Source organism: Coccidioides immitis, assembly GCF_000149335.2.
Source record: "Coccidioides immitis RS genomic scaffold supercont3.1, whole genome shotgun sequence".
NCBI lineage: Eukaryota > Fungi > Ascomycota > Eurotiomycetes > Onygenales > Onygenaceae > Coccidioides > Coccidioides immitis.
In genome coordinates, this window is record NW_004504310.1 from 7,562,989 (window position 1) to 7,580,056 (window position 17,068).

Consider the following 17,068-nt stretch of genomic DNA (forward strand, 5'->3'; position numbering starts at 1 on the left):
AACATTGAAAAGCAACAATAAGCGGGAAAGCTGGGGTAAAACGTGTATTTTCTGTTACCATAACATACACCACCATTACCGTCCAGACGTGAGCACGCTCGACGATGGAACGGCATCCAATCTGAAGATCCTCGCCATCGGAGAGAACTCAAAATCATATCATCCAAAGAGGCCTGAGGATGTTGCTTTTGTTGAATGGGCATAACACAAATTGACCCCGTTATTCCCGCATACCCATGGCTCGGCCCTTTCCCCTTGACCGACGCCGCCTCCACCCAACATGCCCTCCAACAACATCGTAAACTCGCCGTTCTCGACCTCAATTGCACCTGGACGCGGTGAAGTCGTACTCTCAATTCTTCCTCCCGGGATCCCTTCCCTTAGCACCCTTTCTTACAGATACCCTTTGAAGCTGCTCTCGCGTATACCCGGCTGCGAGCTTGATTCTAAATTCCCCGCCTCTGCGACTACACCAGTGCATTTATATCTCCTTTCCTATGGTGGCGGTCTCTTACCAGGGGACCATATCGATGTCACGATAAAGTTACGGCCGCGCAGCCGGCTTATAGTTACTACTCCCCAAGGTAGCACGAAGATATACAAGACTGAATCCCAGGCGAAAAGAGGCGACGTTGCTCGGCGGGGTACCAATGTCTCCAAACTGGATAGAAGCCAGCAGATAATAAATGTCGAATTATCTACTGAATCCGCTATACTTTACTTGCCTGATCCTTCTGTACCATTTGAAAGGAGTAAATATGAGCAGATTCAGCGTTTTACACTTCTTCAGGGGGAACGTTCGCCTCAGCCAGTAACGGACGACATAGAAGCTAAGAGAGCTCATCAAGCCAGTCTCTGTCTGCTCGACTGGGTAACAGAAGGCCGTAGTGCAAGGGGTGAGAAATGGTCATTTGACTTCTGGGAGGGCCGTAATGAGGTATGGGCTCGGGACTGCAGGACGAGCAAGAGCAGGCTTCTTGTCCGCGACACGGTAACATTATGCAACGAGGGTAGTACTATCCCAGACGAGAATGGCACGCCAAGGAGAGATGATAATCTTCGCAGGCGACAAGCGTATCTTTCGACGGCTCCTCTCTCGATAGCATCCCGGACCGCTTCTCACGGCGTCCTCGGCACCTTAATTCTATACGGACCCGTATTCGAATCTCTTTCCACGTTTTTCATGGAAAAGTTTTCTTCGCTGCCCCGAATTGGTACTCGTTTCTCTTCGTCTCCCGACTCAGAGGCCAAATCAAAGTCCAAAGACAGTGATCTTACATGGACTGCAGCGCGAGTCCGCTCAGGCTTCGTGATAGTCAAATTTGGTGCACCTGATTTCGAATCAGCCAAACGCTGGCTAGGCAGTATATTCCGCGAAGAAGGTAGCGTTGAGAAGGAGTTTGGCGACGAGGCACTGTCATATCTCTAAGACGAGTAGGCCACTACTATCAAGGGGCGAACTCGCCAGATAGGGGAGGCCTTTATCAGATTGTAATACTGATAATCCATTGGCTCTATAACCAAGTACCCCAGAAAGTATAGACAAATCATAAGTTTACTATTCTCGCCTAATAGCCAATCCGTTCATCAAATACGTTGCCAATTAAATGCAGCAAAATACACACCGGCCATCTAAAGCCCAACCGCCATCCATGAATAACGCCATTAACAGTGCCCCAGAACCGCCAAAAAGCCAAAAAACCCCGAGCATCATGTGGTCTATTTTCAAATCCTATTCCAGTCTTTCGCGGTTGCGCTCTTTAAATCGTCAACGTTCAAGATATCTACACCTTCACGAACCAGTTCCGTCCAAATCTGGTTTCGCAAGCTATGGGGCCAGGCAGGGCTGTCCCAATATCGTACTTTGAGTCCTCTATCATGCGCACCTTTGACTTGGGCTCTCAAAAGATATAGTTGCTTTTCGGATAATTGGAATCTCCAAGGGAAGCCAATAGACTTGTGAAAGGAGACTGAAGCATAATAGCTATTTCTGAAGTCGTAAGGAATTGATGCATGAGTGACGCTTGAATCAGAAGCTGCTAGCTCTGCCAAGGGCGCATCGAAGAAGATATCTCGGTGTGTCGAATTGGCCACAACGAGGTCAAAGGGTGCATTACCGGTTGCAACGACGGTTATCGGCCTTTCGATAACAGTTGTCCCGTTAAAGTAAGTAAGATACCCCTTTTCTCGAAAAAGAGATAGCTGAGAAGTTAGATATGGCCAAATGTCGTGCCCATTGGTCTTGAAATCTACCAGAAGGACAAGTGTTTGGAACGGCTTGGTGTTAAATATTCCATGTGGAGGTCCATCATAGCCAGGTTGAAATCGAGTGACAGGATTCTGCTTTGCAAGCAAAGTAAGAAGCGGGTCAAGGTAGAGACTCGTCAACGTCCGATTAATGGCGAGCGAAGACTTCGTATGCCCGACATAAAGGTCGTTATCGAACAGCCATACATCTGCCTCTACACTAATGCAGCCAGCTTTAATGGCAGAGTAGAGGGGCACTTGTCGCCAGTAATCATTATGGGAATGACAAGCCACAGGTCTAATATCGGCAGTCTGATCTGTCGGCCAGTGTGCAAGGTACTCGCTCGGGTCGCCAGTTTTTCCCCAAAGGTCAACATTCCTATCTATGTAGCTCGGGAAGAATGATACAAAAACTCCAGAAAGAAGTGAAATCAGCTGGACAAGGCCCCTGCGAACGTTAACGGTGTTAGCCCAGTGACAAAAGTTGAATAGCCAGAGAGGTATGTTAAGTGCGGGTGGATGCAGAGTTACGAACAGCATGGTCAGACCACCCAAGATAATGAAGAGTAGCAAACGCACTCTTCTCGATCTTCGACAGAAACAAAGCGTCGTACTCAAAGTCAAGCGACGACGGTCGTTAAATCCGCTCTGCTCAAGGTCTCCCTTTTCGTCTCCACTTCGAAGCCAAAGCGCAAGCTGAGCGAACCGGCGGCGTAACGGTATCCATCTCAAATAACACAAAGGACTCTGAATCCCTCTTTCATACCACCATGGTGTCTCAGTCGAAAGCCCGTCGTCCAGGAGCGGTTCTGACGGGACCGACGCGTCGTCGAGAGAGGCGGTGGAGCCCGCGGACGGTGGCATCTCGGGAACGGCCCACCAGGTGCCTGATGACAAACTCGCCTTTCTGAAACTCTTCAGCCAACTAACTACCAGCCCAACAGGGCGAGCAGCATCGCTGTGTTCTCAGGGTTCAATTAATTCTCAAGCGGGAGGGCCCGGTTTGTTATCTTTAAACGCTTTTTAAACGCTCTTAACTCGGCTGATCTCAACAGCGAGTATCCGTTCGGCTGTCACTCTGGGGCTTTGTAGAGGCGGCGGGGCGAGTAAGCAGTTTGAGAGGCAGCTTGAAAAGCCCAGGGTGCTGGCTTCATGGAGAGACGACCGGAGCTTGTTTCCCTTGAAAATTCCGGCCATATGGCAGCTTACTATCACCTATTTAAGAGAACTACGTCTTACCGTTTTGCTTGTCATAATGACGGGGATTTTCCGTGTGTGAATTCGAGAGTACCGTTGGGGCCGTCCCAACTTCCCCTGGGAGCCTGGAACACTTACGAATCCTGCCGTCATTGTTCCTGATGGCACTTCGATTATTGGCTCGACCACACCAGCCGGAAGTTTCTGCTTTTAAAGTTGCATTGAGACCCGAATTCTGAAGGCTGAGACCAGGGGATGGGCGTCGCGCCCTACTCTTCGAGAACCAGCTCACGCAGGACTATCTTGTACACACCGTGGTGGAGGCTTTTCAGTTCCTGAAGGAGTGCGAACTACATAGTTAACTAGTTCACTGGAGTAGAGAACCGCTCGAGCACCTTAAAACTACAGTGAGACTTGGAAGAAAGAAGCTGGACATAATCCCGGCTGCCTTCTTTTTTTTTTTTTTTTTTTTTTTTATTCTTTCCTCTTTTCACAGAGTGTCCCAGTAGGGACGTTTTCCCAGAATCGATCCTTTCATCTCTCTCGTTGCGGGCACTTCGGGTTGCTTACTCGGAGATCGTTCTCGTTTTCTGTCATGGACAATCGAAACGTCAACCTTCGCCTTTTCGAGTATAGAAACAATCTAGTGTCACGTCAGCATGAGGTCCTGGCTTAAAAGCCCATGAGATATACCTTATTTAACCCTTTTTCGATACCTTCCAGTGTTCTCCGTGTGTCCTCCAGCGCAGTGCAGAAGCGCTCCATCAGGGCATCGTTCGCGATGTTGGAAGATGGCCCAGTCTTCACACCTTCGACGGCAGGCCCAGCGGCCGCCTTGGAACGAGTATTATATGGATTGCATTTATCCTTTTCCTCTGCGTTTTTCTTCTTCAAGTCCTTGACATACGCCCCGTACTTGTTTTGAAACTCTTTTGCCTTTCTCTGGATTTCGGCGTCGATAATGCGTCGAAGCATGCCTTGTCCATTCTTTTCCCTTTCTGCGGAGAGGTCGAGCAGTTCTTTGACCCTAGGAACAAAGGCTTCGGGAACCTACTCTCCGGTGTCAGATAAAAATTGATATAGGAGGAGTTCATCCATACGGGTTCACATGGCTTCTTTTTTGCGTTGCAGTGGTTGCAACCTCCCCATTGACGGAAACACACATGGTCAAGGTTTCTGGGAAAGGTGTGCATAGTGCACAATACACATGGGATATTCATCTTTGGTTGAGCATTTACTTTCTAATCATGCGCCCGTGGGAAAGGATATCATTCAATGAAACAAAAGGAAGATGGGGATATAGGAACAAGGTGGTATGAGTCGGTTGGAGAGGTGACGGATATATGTCAACATAACATTGCTGACTAGCCAATAGAATAAGGCCTCACGCTGTACTCCGTACCTGTCGAAACGATATGTCCGGTGAGTGCCCTAATTTCCGATGTGTTTGCTATGTCAGTAACCTTCATGAAAACAGTGACCAGAGCATACTCTATCTACTAAAACATCACCTTCAAAAGCTGTGATCCCAAAGACCATCAAAGGCTCGACCTTCGGGAAACTTTCACCAATCATTGCTTTTGTACAGTTTGTATATAGGGCGCAACTTTGGGCTAAGTTGTTGAGGTTGATTTCGTGCATCGAGAACCCCGGCAGCTCAGAAATACGTACAACGAGACATTACAAAGAAACCCAGCAGGCTTCGACTACATATGTGTAGGAGGCACTCCAGTGGAGATGCACCGACTCAGCGCCGTTGAATCCACCTAATAGATCGAAAATGTTAGCATTTGGCTCTCTTTCTGTGTCCAGATCAAATGGGTCGAGATTTCTGATTTCGCCAATAAAGAAAGGCTAGCATCGAATTAGCCAGCTGTGTGCACAGCACTTCGCGCACTGAATAGAAACCCCGTCAGACTTGCCTTATCAGGTTTCGGCTCCGCGGCTTTCATGCCTACCGCTGGAGCGGAGAAAGCCCCAATGGGAACATTCATCATCCACCAAAAGAACCCAGTCGCGTCTGGCCACCCACGAAGACAAATCTCGTTGAAGCGGTTATATGGATTGGACTCGGTATGATCTGAGACCTCCCAGGCTGTCTGCTTCTCCAGCTCGCATTGTTTTGCATACCTTCCGAAACTCTTTCGCTGTCTGGGCTATACGTGAATCGACCATTTCACGAAGCACTTGCCGGCTTTCGCAGAGGTCAACCAATGATTCAGCCAGCGGGATGAGGTGTCGAGGCGGCTGTCCCCACGTCAGAAAAGCTTGAGATTAAAGAGTATCCTGACATCTTTGCATGGACGACTCCATACGCAGTGGTTGCAAGTACCCAAGCTGCGGATACATACGTGCTGGGGCTTGTTTGAGAAGACGTCCAGGAGGCACGATACACACGGGAGGACAACTTTTCGCCGTTGGATTTGAGGCCCGTATGTCGCTGCTAATCGTGGATCGGGAGTCAAAAGAACTTGATGAAGGGCAAGGGACGGGGGTTTGAGGAAGAGGAACAAGGCTTAGAAATAGATTGAAACGAAGACACAAATTTATACGCATGGAGGAACACAATACGATTGACTAGCGAAATAGGATAGATGGTGCAACGACAATTATCGCCGCCCTAGCTAGAACATATATCCTGCAGATTTCATATGTGGCCTTTTCCGATACGTGGAATATCTCAGATGTCTTAGGCGCGTAGTTATACTTTTGGTAAATGACCGTGAAGTGATTTGTACGGACTTGACGGCGGCCCTGGATCTATACCGGGGTCTCCAGTCAGAAGGGGCGGCTTCCGGTACAAGCCCTTGAGAACGACAGCGCTTGCAGCGCTTGGAAGCTGTACCCCGATGCTCCTTGATTAACTGGGTTTGGACCAGCCTTCTAGAGGGCTGTAACCATATAATCACACCACAAAATTCCAAGCCCACAATCCAATGTTTCCTTTGCTCAGTAGCTAGACTCTTCTGTGCTTTCTCAAGTGTAGCTGTGCTGTTGTTGGCTTGGGTGGGCCACGACATGCAGTCTTGAAGTTATCCTGTGCTCCATTGCTCAGATGCTAGCTCGAACTAGGAAAAACTCTCCACAATTTCCAAAGTGTGGTTCGATGGCTTGAGGACCTATCCCAATGGCCTTGGAGATGAAGTATCATTGCTAACCCAGCCCATACACGGAAGTAATTGGTACTTTGGGCAGCGTTGGAATTGTTTGTCTGCCAAAGTAAAAATAAGGCTTGATAAGCATTCCCTAGCCTTTTCAATAATTCTGTGTCTGATGAAACTTTCCATAAGCGCAAGCTGCAATCATTTCCGCGAGCTACTGTTCTCAAAGCCACTGGTATTCTTTTCAATTCTTTTTCAAGCACCACTTCTGCCTCGTCTAGTTTGTCCGTCCCACAACACAGACCGGTAAGGCCACGGAGTAGAGCAACCTTCCAGTTTGGGTTTATGCAATAGGCGTTCAAGGGTGATCCCTTTGATATCTCTTCAAGGTAAGCTAGAGTTTCATGGACGTGACCCTGCTGTTGAAGGATCGTCCCCAGAGAGCACTTGTGGATTTGACCTGTGACCAAAGGAGGCTGCATGACTATTAGACTTTCTGCAAGCCACTTGTGTGGCGCGAGCTTCATATGTAGGCTAACTAATTATGCACTAAAGCTTAATAGGGGATATGATGTGGCTTGCGCGTGCGGAAATCTCAGAAGTGGTGGCTTTCCAAGTCGGTTTGCGCTGCGAACATAGAAACACGCTCCGTTCTCCGATAGTCATCTGAGCGGATCGCGCATCTCGACCCTCTCAAAATGCCCCACAAACACAAAAGACGGCGGAAGGAGAATGAGTAAGCTTCCTGTCCGAATGGAATTGGTACCGGGTTAAAAAAGATGAAGCTGACGTTTGTGGTTCAGCGATCATTACGATCTGCCGCCAAACAAGATTGCAAAACCACTTCCGGCGAGGCTTGATAACGGCACCAAGGACGCCGGACAGACAAAGAATGCGAAGCAGAGAAAAAAGCCAGCGCATACCGATGATTTCGGTGATGATACGCCTCGACAATTTGCGCGGATGATGCGCAGATTCCAACAGTCCATGCCGGGCGGAAAGGATGGAAACAAGATGAATTCCGATACTGCTGCTGGCAACGAGAAAAACACGAGGAAACGGAAAAGAGGGGGGGATATTCCTACAGAGGCTTCAGGACAGAATAATAAGCCTAAGGTCCAGAAGGCCGACGCTGCTGTTAAATCAGCAGAGTCGACCAGTGTTCCCAAGATTCTTCCCGGAGAAAAACTCTCCGATTACGCTGCTCGCGTGGATCAGGCTCTACCCCTCTCCGGCGTGGCGCGCAAGGCGGGAAATACTGGTGCAAGTAAAATGGATGCTGATATCCGTAACCTGCGCGAACACCGTCAAACCAAACATGAAAAGCGGCTCTTGCGACTGCAAAAAGGATGGCGCGAAGAGGAGGCCAAGATACGAGAGAAGGAAGAGGCAGAAAGGGAGGAGAGAGAAGCAGAAGATGAAGAGGTGAATGACACGTGGAAGCAATGGGAGGCTGAGGCGGGTCACGGAAAGAAGAAGAAGAAGAAGAAGAAAGGAGGTAAAAAGAAGAAAAAGAACGGCGCTGCGGCCGCGGATGGTCCTGATTACTCTGACGACTCTGATGACGATGATCCATGGGCAAAGCTGAATAAAAAGAAATGTGCTGCTCAGCCACTTAATCCATTTGACGTCGTGCAGGCGCCCCCGGAGAATTTGGCAAAAGTTAAAGAGATATTCAAAGTCCACGGGATCAACGGTGCAAAGGTGGATGTGGCTAACGTTCCAGCCGCTGCTGGTAGTTTGAGACGGAGAGAGGAATTAGCGAGCCACAGACAGAGCATTGTGGAGGAGTACAGGAGAATCATGGCAGAGAAAAGAGGTCAATAACTTTTTAAATTGGTGTAGATCTAATAATAGGATATCCCCACAAACGCTATACAAATATGAGAAAAGCTAGACGCCCGGTAATGTTACCTCTTTACTCGGAGACATGGGAAGAAAATGTAGACTAAAGCCCTCAAGTCATGAAGAAGTTTCATCCGTTTAGGGGTCTTCCTTCAACGACTTCACGTACTCCGCAGCTCGAGCCTTAACCTCATCAACCATCTTATCATCGCCATTAGAGATCTTCTCTTCAAACGTAAGCCACTTCTTGAAGAAGAATTTGGCCTGCTTATCCTTTAGCTTCTTCATCCCAGCCTTGCTGCCGTCGGCACCGACTCCACGGCCAATGCCGAGGACTCGCTCAAATAGCCGCCTGACCTGGTCCACATCACCAACTTTGATCTCAAGATCTAGCAGGATATTCCACAAATCAACACGTTTAGGGAAAGACGAAAGGAGTCCTTCGAACACGGTTCTACCACGCTCAACATCTCCGTGCGGTGAGCGGAATTCTAACTGTCCGAACTTGGATGTGAGTTCGACGTGGGTGTGAGGAGGTAGAGACTGCATGGCGCGAGGCAACAGAGCACGTCCTCGATCTGGCGCAGCCATAGTGTCAAAGAGGAAGTTGGCATAATTCAAGAATAGGTTCGGAGACTGGGTGAATTTCTTTTTCAGCGCAGATTGGAAAATCTCATCCGCTTTCTAACCATATGTTAGTATTGTGGGGCGATCAATAAAGGCAAACTAAGTATTACTTACCTCTGGCTTGTCAGACTGGATAAAAATGCTTGCCATTTTTTCGTGGATTTCCTGCGCATCGTTATACTGACAAGCACGCTTGAATACTTCTTCAAGGCTGTCATCGGTGCCAAATGTATTTTCCAAGTTAAGCATCGCAACCCAGACATTGAATTTTTCCGTATCCTGGCCAAGGCTGATGGACCGAAGGGCGCGCTCAGCAATCTCGCGCGCCTTATCAACTTCCCCTAATTCAAGGTGGAATGCCATGTACTTCAGCCACAGCAAACTAGAATTAGGCTCCCCGAGAAGGAGTCGTTCATAATCATCCACGGTCTGGGGTCCGTTCGCATCGAGATCACCGGTTCTGTCGACTTGAATTTCAGCCTTCCGGCGCTTCTTTTTCTTTGACATATTTTCATCGTCCGAATCAAATGCAGCGCCATTCAAACCTTTTTGAATTTCGTATGAATCGCCTGTCCAGTCAAAACCAGAAGTGACCAAAGCGCCTTCTTGATCGCCATCGGCATCAGCCATCAACACATCGACATTATCAGAGTCTGCTGACTGCACGAGGCTGTTGGAAAGGTCCACACCGCCCATTATAATATCCTCTCCTTCGTCAGAGAGGTCTTCGTCGTCAATGCCTGGCTCGAGGGCTACCCCGCCTAACTCATCATCACCGCTCTCTTCCTCGCTTGCGCCCTCGCTCATATCCGAATCCGCCTCGTCGCTATCATTATTGAAGTATGATGCCTTTAATCCCAACGATATTTGATCCTTTTTCAAATCTATTTTGAGAATCTTGGCCTTCACAATATCTCCTTGTTCGTAAAGTTTCCGCGCATCCGTAACCTTTCGCTCCGCCATTTCACTCCGATGGCAAAGGCCACTAAGATTGGCAGTTCCATCAATTGAAACGAATGCGCCGAACTCTTCGACCTTTCGTACTTTCCCCGTGACTATTTGGCCTGGTTTCAGGTCCTTCAACTTGAGCGGAGGCTTGTAGTCCGGGTCTAGTGCCGATTGTTTCAAGGTCATCTGGACTTTCTTCGCTTCGGTGTCCACCAGAGTAATTCGCCCTCGCACGATCTGATCGATTTGGAATTCGTCTTGCCATTCTTTGAGATAAGAATCCGATAGGTCCGAAACACGAACATATGCAGTCACGTTGTGACCGAGGGTCACGAATAGTCCGATATCGGCAACTCTTCGAACGAATCCCCGGACGATATCATTGACTTTAAGCCGGTCGATAGACGCGATCTCAGGGTCTTCAACGGGAAGGGATGCACTAAGCACTTTCGATGGGCGGACAGATAGAGCTACCCTTTTGTTTGGCACATCGACATCCACAACGCAAACACGAAGGACAGCGTTTTTGTGAAAGTTCGCGGGATTAATTTTCGAATAGTCATCAGCCATGTCAAGTAGTCCGATGGCTCCAACAAGCGACTCATTAAGCTGCACGAGAACCTGACGCTCGGTCACTTTAGTGACTTTACCAAGGAGAATCATGCCTTTGGAAAGGTCGGATATCGTAAGTTTCTTCGAAGAGGCTCCATGTTTAGCGGTCAAGTCAAGACGATTCTTATCAACATCTACCGCGGCTACCGTGACCTTGAGGGCGGATCCAATAGGAAAGGTCCTTTTAATATCGCCAGCAAGAGCCAGGTCGTCCGAAATGTCCATAATTGGAAGCTTTCCTCGCACGCTTGGCGAGATGTTGAGCCACAGACAATCATCGCCCATGTTATTGACAAATCCTAGGAATGAATTTCCAACCTTAACTTTTTCCAAACTTATGGGGCCGAGATCCGGAGATTTTAATGAACTTGGCTTCGCTGAGAGCTCAAAAACAGGGACCTTGCCTGTGCGATGACTGATTGGTAAGAATTTATGGGTTCGCGCATCGTGAACGCCTAGAATTTTAACCGGAACGACTTGCTTGGGTTTGTAGAGCCTCAGTGGCTGTTTTCGATCCTTGATGTCTTCCCAGTTATCGAACACTTCAGATACGTCTATACGGCCCTGGACATTGTCTGCCAACAACACATTGAGCTGGGTATCCTTGACTGAGGTGATCCTCGCCTTCGTGACCTTCCCGGTTTTAAAATCGTCGAGAGATTTGATATCTTGATCCACGGGATTGCTAACTGACAACTCATTCGTATTTTTTGTCTTGTATCGGCGTTCATGCTTCTCCTCTTCCTTTTCCACGGGATTCATGGTCAAAATAAACCTTTGGGCATCCTGGTCAATGGAAGAGACCGAGCAAGAAATAGACTGGGTACGCATAAATCCAAAGTCCGCCTTGGTTAAATGTTCATCATCCACCAGACGCTTGGGAAGGAAGCCTGTAAGCCCGCCCAAGAACTCGACAAATATGCCGTCATCCGTAATATTCCTAACAAGACCCGTTACGCTTGAATTTAATTTAAGGTCTTCGAATTTGGCTGGCAGCGTTCCTTTTTCAAGCGCAGCCTTCAAGCTTGGCTTATTGCTGACCTGGATGAGCCGGTGGGTTTTGCGTATGCTAAGGATCAAAAGGTCGTGGAGCTTCTGGCCAACCCTGAGTCGCGCAAGGTTAGCAGCAGATTTGGATGGCGCCGCATCCGAGAGTTGTTCCGCACTGAGGCGTGCAATTAGTCCACCATCCTCAAGCTTGAGAAGTAAATCATCGCTGGACTTCTCAAAGACAGTTCCGGAAACAAGTAGTCCTGGGTGTACATTCTCAAATGCACTCTTATATGCATCCGTAACTATCGAAGGATCTTTGCAAGAAACGACCAATCTTCCTTGCTCCGCATCAACACTCAACGCATTGACATTCACCACTTGTCCGATGCTGAAGTGTTGAGAGGGATCCTTGATGTAAGCTTCACTCATCTCGGAGACCGGAAGAAACCCGCGAACAGCCCCATAAAATTGAATGACGGCGCCGTTTTCTTGTATACTCACAAAAGTTCCTGGGGATTGGTTTCCTGGCGCTATGTCCCGATAATCCTTCCAGATTGCAGACTCGCTATGTAATAATGATTTCTTTAGCGTCAACCGCAATTGTCGCTTCTCGAGATTCACGGACAATATTCTAGCGGTTACCTGTAATCCTTCGCGGAACTTCTTCTCCGGGTGCTGTAGCTTGGTATCGGCCATGTGCATTCCAGGAACAAGGCCACTTATACCATCGGCAAGGGAAACGAGAAGGCCATTGATGCCATCAGGCCCCATGAGAAGCTTCTCAATTTTCCCTTTTACCACTGCACCAACTGTAACGTCTTCCAGGCGGAGAAATGGTTGGTCAATAACTTTCTTTTCCAGGGATAATAAGAAGAGATTATCTAGAGCATTGAACCCGATTATGCGACCTTCATGATGCGATCCAACTTTAAAAGGTCCTTCCGCTGACGATAATGAGGAAACCTTCCCATCCTTCACTCTTGATATATGGACAAAACCGTAATGTTTGGTGTTCCCCAGCTGCACGTACAAACCCAGGGTGGGATCAATCTTGATCACCTTAACCTCCGGTATTATCGCCGAAATAGCGGGTTTATCATCTCTATCTTGCGGATCAGCCACAGATGTTGGTGAGAATTTGAGAACATGGTCAAGAATTGAGAAACCCAGCTTTGGGTTTTCATCAGATGGATACGTGCAAATAAGTCGACCTTTCGCTTTCGTGGCCGGGCGATACTTCTTTGTCAAGTCCTTTGTCTCATCAGTTGAGCCGGAATGCACTGCATCGACAACCACATCTAGCATTCCCATGATCTTTCCAGTCATACCGTTCGGAGTAACTTCCGTCAAAAGAATTTCGGCGGCGGTTCCGGGGAGGAAAGTATTTATCGTTGGGGCGGAGCTGAGGTAGTGTGATTTCTTCGCAGATGCAGCTTTTTGTAGGTCAGCGGAGAGTTTGATTACATTGCCAGCAGCATTATGGCCAGTAACAACACAAAGGAATACAGCTCCTTCTTTGACTTGGGACAGATCCACGCTCGGAGGCAGCTCTTTAGAGGACATGAAGCCTCTAGTTTCGCCATCCTCTAAACCTAGGTCCATTATAAGGCCGTAGTCTTCAACACTTAGCACGGAGGCTTGCACTGTGGAGTCAACAATCATGTCTGATTTTGACAGACCAGCATTTGCCTCTTGGGGGTCGACGGAAAGCTCGATACGCTTCTTGCCTTTGCCAAGTCCATGTCCGTTATCAGTGGTTGACGAAACGGACGCACGGAGGTATTGGCCGAGTCGGACATATGATTTGAGGTCGAAATCGTCATCGTCAGTATCTTCATCGTTCTCGTCGTCTTCGCCATTCTTTAGAAGTTTCTCAATCTTGCCCTTTAATATCTTTGAAACAGCAGTCCATGGTACGTATCCGGTTAAATTATTCGGAAGTGCCAGGGAGATGTTGTGAGTACCGATACTCGAGACTTGGCCAAGAATTTTGGAACCGGGCACAATTCGCTAAGCAAAAGGTCAGTTATATTCTCCTCAGCTTTATATTTTGTTTCCGGCCTATACCTTGAAGCTTAAACTTTCGATCTTTGGCCCCTGAGGCTTCGCTAACGCTTCAGCTGACTTTTTGTGCTTTTTGGCCTTCTGCTTCTTCTTTGAAGCTTTAGCATCTTCTCTCGCCGTATCTTCGTCCTTTTCAATCTCGGAATCATCATTTAATATCTCCCCGCCCGGTGTACCTTTTTGCTCAAAGAGCACATCCCGAGTGGCCTGAATCTGAATTTGCTTTCGCTCTAACGGAGTCAGAGCATTGTTACCACCTCGAGGAAAGGCCGGAGCTTCGTCGCGCAGTACGGAAACAGTGGAGGGCCTCGAGGAGGACTCCGATTGACCCTTCAATGTATCGGTGCGATTCTTGCCCGTCGGTCCATTGGCCCTTGAGTCTTTCGTCACACGCTTCGCATCCTTTTCGCGGTCCTGGCCGGAGACCTTGACTCGCTTTTTTAAGTGACGAGAGTTTGAGTCCTCCGGCGCGTTTCCCTTTCGTTTAACGGAGCTCATCTTCGACAATTGCTTATCCCACCATAGCTCCCTTCCAACGGGCTTATCGGTGTATCGGCGGAAACCGACTCTCAAAAGATTCCCGCTTTTCGGCCAGCCTGCTGCCGTGTGTAGAAAAAGAGAATTTCTGCTGCTCTTTACCGCCCGTTGCGTTCCAGAAACCTTCTGCTGACATAAGATCTTAGTCACGAAACCGCTAAGGCCAAAATCGGACTAGCCGCGGCCCCGTGCATGAGCCACCAATCGCGTCACGTCGCCACAAGCCACACGAGCGACACGCTCTGCTTAATTGAAAAGGTTGGCTCCTCAGGTACGAGACGCATCTCGCTCGGTCGCGACGTGAACCATGAATCCAACGCAACCCAATTCCTCCTCCGCGTTGCATTTTGCTTCTGTTTCTGTTTCTGTTTCTTTAGGCTATAGCATTACTGGCTTGCTTCTCCCAATGCTACTAACTAAATTATAATTGGAATACATTTTTATACCTGTGGAAATGGACATGTCTAATGCTCTCCGTGACAAGCAGCCCAGCAAGCTGAACGAGTGTCTGGATACCATACCCTCCTCACCCCCTACTTTGAATGCATCTCTAGATACCCTCCCTGCGTCCCCTCCATCCCTGAAACCGAAAAAGCGGCCCCCAGTAACTCCAAGGTCTTTCAAGAGGTTCTTCACTCCCAGATCATCCCTTCACGGCTCCAGTACGCGGTCTGGCGTAAGAGCAGCCCGCAATAACCTGAAAGATATATTAACTCCGCCTTCCTCATTAAATCGCAACGGGCCAGCGTTTCTCAACCTCCAAAATGACAGCAAATCCATATCCAGGCAGTTGCCAGATCAACCATCCACTCCAAGCAGGAAAAGAAAGCTTTCCTTCTGTACTTCAAGCCCACCTTTGCAATCGTCACCTTTGAGACGAGTCCGAACTGTTCCAGCAATTTATACCGATCCAATTGATAGGAAGGAGGATATAGAGGAGGCCACATCCACATTCAATACCATTATAGAAGAACCAAATGAAGAAAAAATTCCTGAGCCTATACCTTTGCATCGATCGCAGGCCATTCAGGCTGCCAGTCCAGCCCTCCTACGCAACCTAGCCATTAGCAGGTCATCACGGGTAACTCTCAGGTCGCCTTCCTATGGTACAGGTTTGTTGTGGGAGTCGATGTGTCAATGTCCTTGAAATCAACTAACTCTCTCTCCCACAGTCTGGCAGGATGAAACAGCCAATTTCTATAGCCGTCCGGAGGGTCTTCACAGATGTTGGCAGGATGATCACCCTACATTGCCATTTTGCACGGCAGCTTGTCACAGTACGAATTCCTCATTACCCTCCTCAGTGCTGCTGTTTTGCTAACCGTCGTACAGCGAATTCTTTAGTCGCTGTAGGAGATGAAGAAGGGGGTATCCGAATTTTAGATACAGCCAAAGGCGATAAGGCTGGATTCTCACAATCATTCTTAACTTTCCAACCACATATGAACTCGATCATGGACTTAGAATTTTCGTCCGACGATAAGCTCTTAGCAACAGCTTCGGGCGACCAAAGTTCCCACATCATTGACATGCCTACCCAAACCGCTGTTTATTGCTTGTCAAAACATTCTTCGTCCGTCAAACGCGTGCAATTCCAGCCTGGGTCTAACGGAAACGTGGTTGCTACTTGCAGTCGAGATGGAAGCATTAACATCTGGGACCTTCGATATAAGGCATTTGATAAACCATCACTGCAATTGCATTGCTCGCTTGCATCTGATGGCGATGATACAACGCGGATATCAACCGCGAAAATGAAGTATCCTCAAGTGTCTAATAATATCCGAGGGGCTCACTCCGAGCGACCGCGTTCTAAGGGACAGTCTGAATCCCAATCCCATCGGGAAGATATCTCAGTCACCTCTATCTCTTTTCTTCATCCTGGCCGAGAACATTTATTCGTGACGAGCTGCGAGTCAAATGCCTGCGTCCGACTCTGGGATATGCGCACTAGCTATTCCCTCCGTCGAAAAATGTCGACGCCTGTAGCCATTACGAGACAACCAGAGAGCCATTCACGATACCGACAATTCGGCTTGACTTCTCTGGTGTTCAACGGTGATGGAAATCGCCTGTATACGTTATGCCGAGATGGGACTGTTTATGCCTATTCAACTCCCCATTTAATTCTCGGAAACTCCAACGAACTATCCCTATCAAATCCACCACTCCGCCGGTTCCCAGGAGAAGAGGCCAAAGCTGGGCTTGGTCCACTTTACGGTTTCCGCCATCCCCGTCTTTTGGTTGCTACATTCTTTGTGAAGATTGCGCTCCGCCAAGCGCAAAACGATAACACGGAGCTCCTTGCTGTCGGCAGCAGTGATAATTGCGCCATTGTCTTCCCTACAAACGAGCGCTATTTCAAAAAGTCTTTGCCGACCCCAGAGATCTCGCTCCCAACAAATTCCACGCCTGGTTCAAAGGGGTTCGGCGGTCGACGCATTGGCCTGCAGAGAACAAACTCCGGGACCAGCCTATCCGCACGATTGGAACATGATATCCCCATATATCAACACGGCTCACCTCTGGTTGAGGGACACCAAAAGGAGGTTTCTGCTGTCTCTTGGACAAATAACGGCGAATTGGTGACCGTAAGTGACGATTTACACGCCAGATGCTGGCGTGAAGGCCCTGATGCAAGGGATCTGAGACTTGGAGGCGAGGCAGGAGGGAGGCGATGGAACTGCGGATGGGCTGAAGTGAATGATCCAGAGTATGATGAGGAAGAGTGCTGACCCATTACGCACCCTTTTTTTCTTTCTTTTTTTTTTTTTTTTTTGGGAACTTTTCTAAGGTGTAGCATTGGGTTACTTAGGAGCTTCAGCAATCTAGAAAGGCAAAAAGGCATGGTGTTTTGGCGTGTTAGGCATGTATGGAGTATAAGAGCGTATGTATTA

The 17,068-nt window shown here is 48.4% G+C and overlaps 6 protein-coding genes across 6 annotated transcripts; 3 read left to right on the top strand and 3 right to left on the bottom strand.

The window, feature by feature from the left end:
• Nucleotides 1–280: 280 nt before the first annotated feature.
• On the top strand, nucleotides 281–1,429 carry CIMG_00328 (urease accessory protein UreD; the record flags this gene model as incomplete). The annotated part of the gene is made up of 1 exon (XM_001246556.1): nucleotides 281–1,429. The coding sequence occupies one exon, from the start codon at nucleotides 281–283 to the stop codon at nucleotides 1,427–1,429; it is 1,149 nt and encodes a 382-aa protein (XP_001246557.1).
• A 112-nt stretch (nucleotides 1,430–1,541) lies between these two features.
• CIMG_00327 (uncharacterized protein) lies at nucleotides 1,542–3,462 on the bottom strand. Its single transcript, XM_001246555.2, has 2 exons — nucleotides 2,783–3,462; nucleotides 1,542–2,695 (listed from the first exon to the last, which is right to left on the bottom strand). The coding sequence occupies exons 1-2, from the start codon at nucleotides 3,109–3,111 to the stop codon at nucleotides 1,726–1,728; spliced, it is 1,299 nt and encodes a 432-aa protein (XP_001246556.2). The 5' UTR covers nucleotides 3,112–3,462; the 3' UTR covers nucleotides 1,542–1,725.
• A 472-nt stretch (nucleotides 3,463–3,934) lies between these two features.
• On the bottom strand, nucleotides 3,935–4,664 carry CIMG_00326 (uncharacterized protein; the record flags this gene model as incomplete). The annotated part of the gene is made up of 3 exons (XM_001246554.2): nucleotides 3,935–4,087; nucleotides 4,138–4,494; nucleotides 4,545–4,664. The coding sequence occupies 3 exons, from the start codon at nucleotides 4,662–4,664 to the stop codon at nucleotides 3,935–3,937; spliced, it is 630 nt and encodes a 209-aa protein (XP_001246555.2).
• Nucleotides 4,665–7,219: 2,555 nt separating this feature from the next.
• Nucleotides 7,220–9,295, top strand: CIMG_00325 (uncharacterized protein). Its single transcript, XM_001246553.2, has 2 exons — nucleotides 7,220–7,281; nucleotides 7,349–9,295. The coding sequence occupies exons 1-2, from the start codon at nucleotides 7,244–7,246 to the stop codon at nucleotides 8,370–8,372; spliced, it is 1,062 nt and encodes a 353-aa protein (XP_001246554.2). The 5' UTR covers nucleotides 7,220–7,243; the 3' UTR covers nucleotides 8,373–9,295.
• On the bottom strand, nucleotides 7,349–14,184 carry CIMG_00324 (rRNA biogenesis protein RRP5). The gene is made up of 3 exons (XM_001246552.2): nucleotides 13,638–14,184; nucleotides 9,132–13,580; nucleotides 7,349–9,074 (listed from the first exon to the last, which is right to left on the bottom strand). Exons 1-3 carry the CDS (start codon nucleotides 14,130–14,132, stop codon nucleotides 8,529–8,531), a joined length of 5,490 nt encoding a protein of 1,829 aa, XP_001246553.1. The 5' UTR covers nucleotides 14,133–14,184; the 3' UTR covers nucleotides 7,349–8,528.
• A 441-nt stretch (nucleotides 14,185–14,625) lies between these two features.
• CIMG_00323 (WD repeat protein) lies at nucleotides 14,626–16,906 on the top strand (the record flags this gene model as incomplete). Its single annotated transcript, XM_001246551.2, has 3 exons — nucleotides 14,626–15,283; nucleotides 15,344–15,448; nucleotides 15,504–16,906. The coding sequence occupies 3 exons, from the start codon at nucleotides 14,626–14,628 to the stop codon at nucleotides 16,904–16,906; spliced, it is 2,166 nt and encodes a 721-aa protein (XP_001246552.2).
• Between the last annotated feature and the right edge of the window lie 162 nt (nucleotides 16,907–17,068).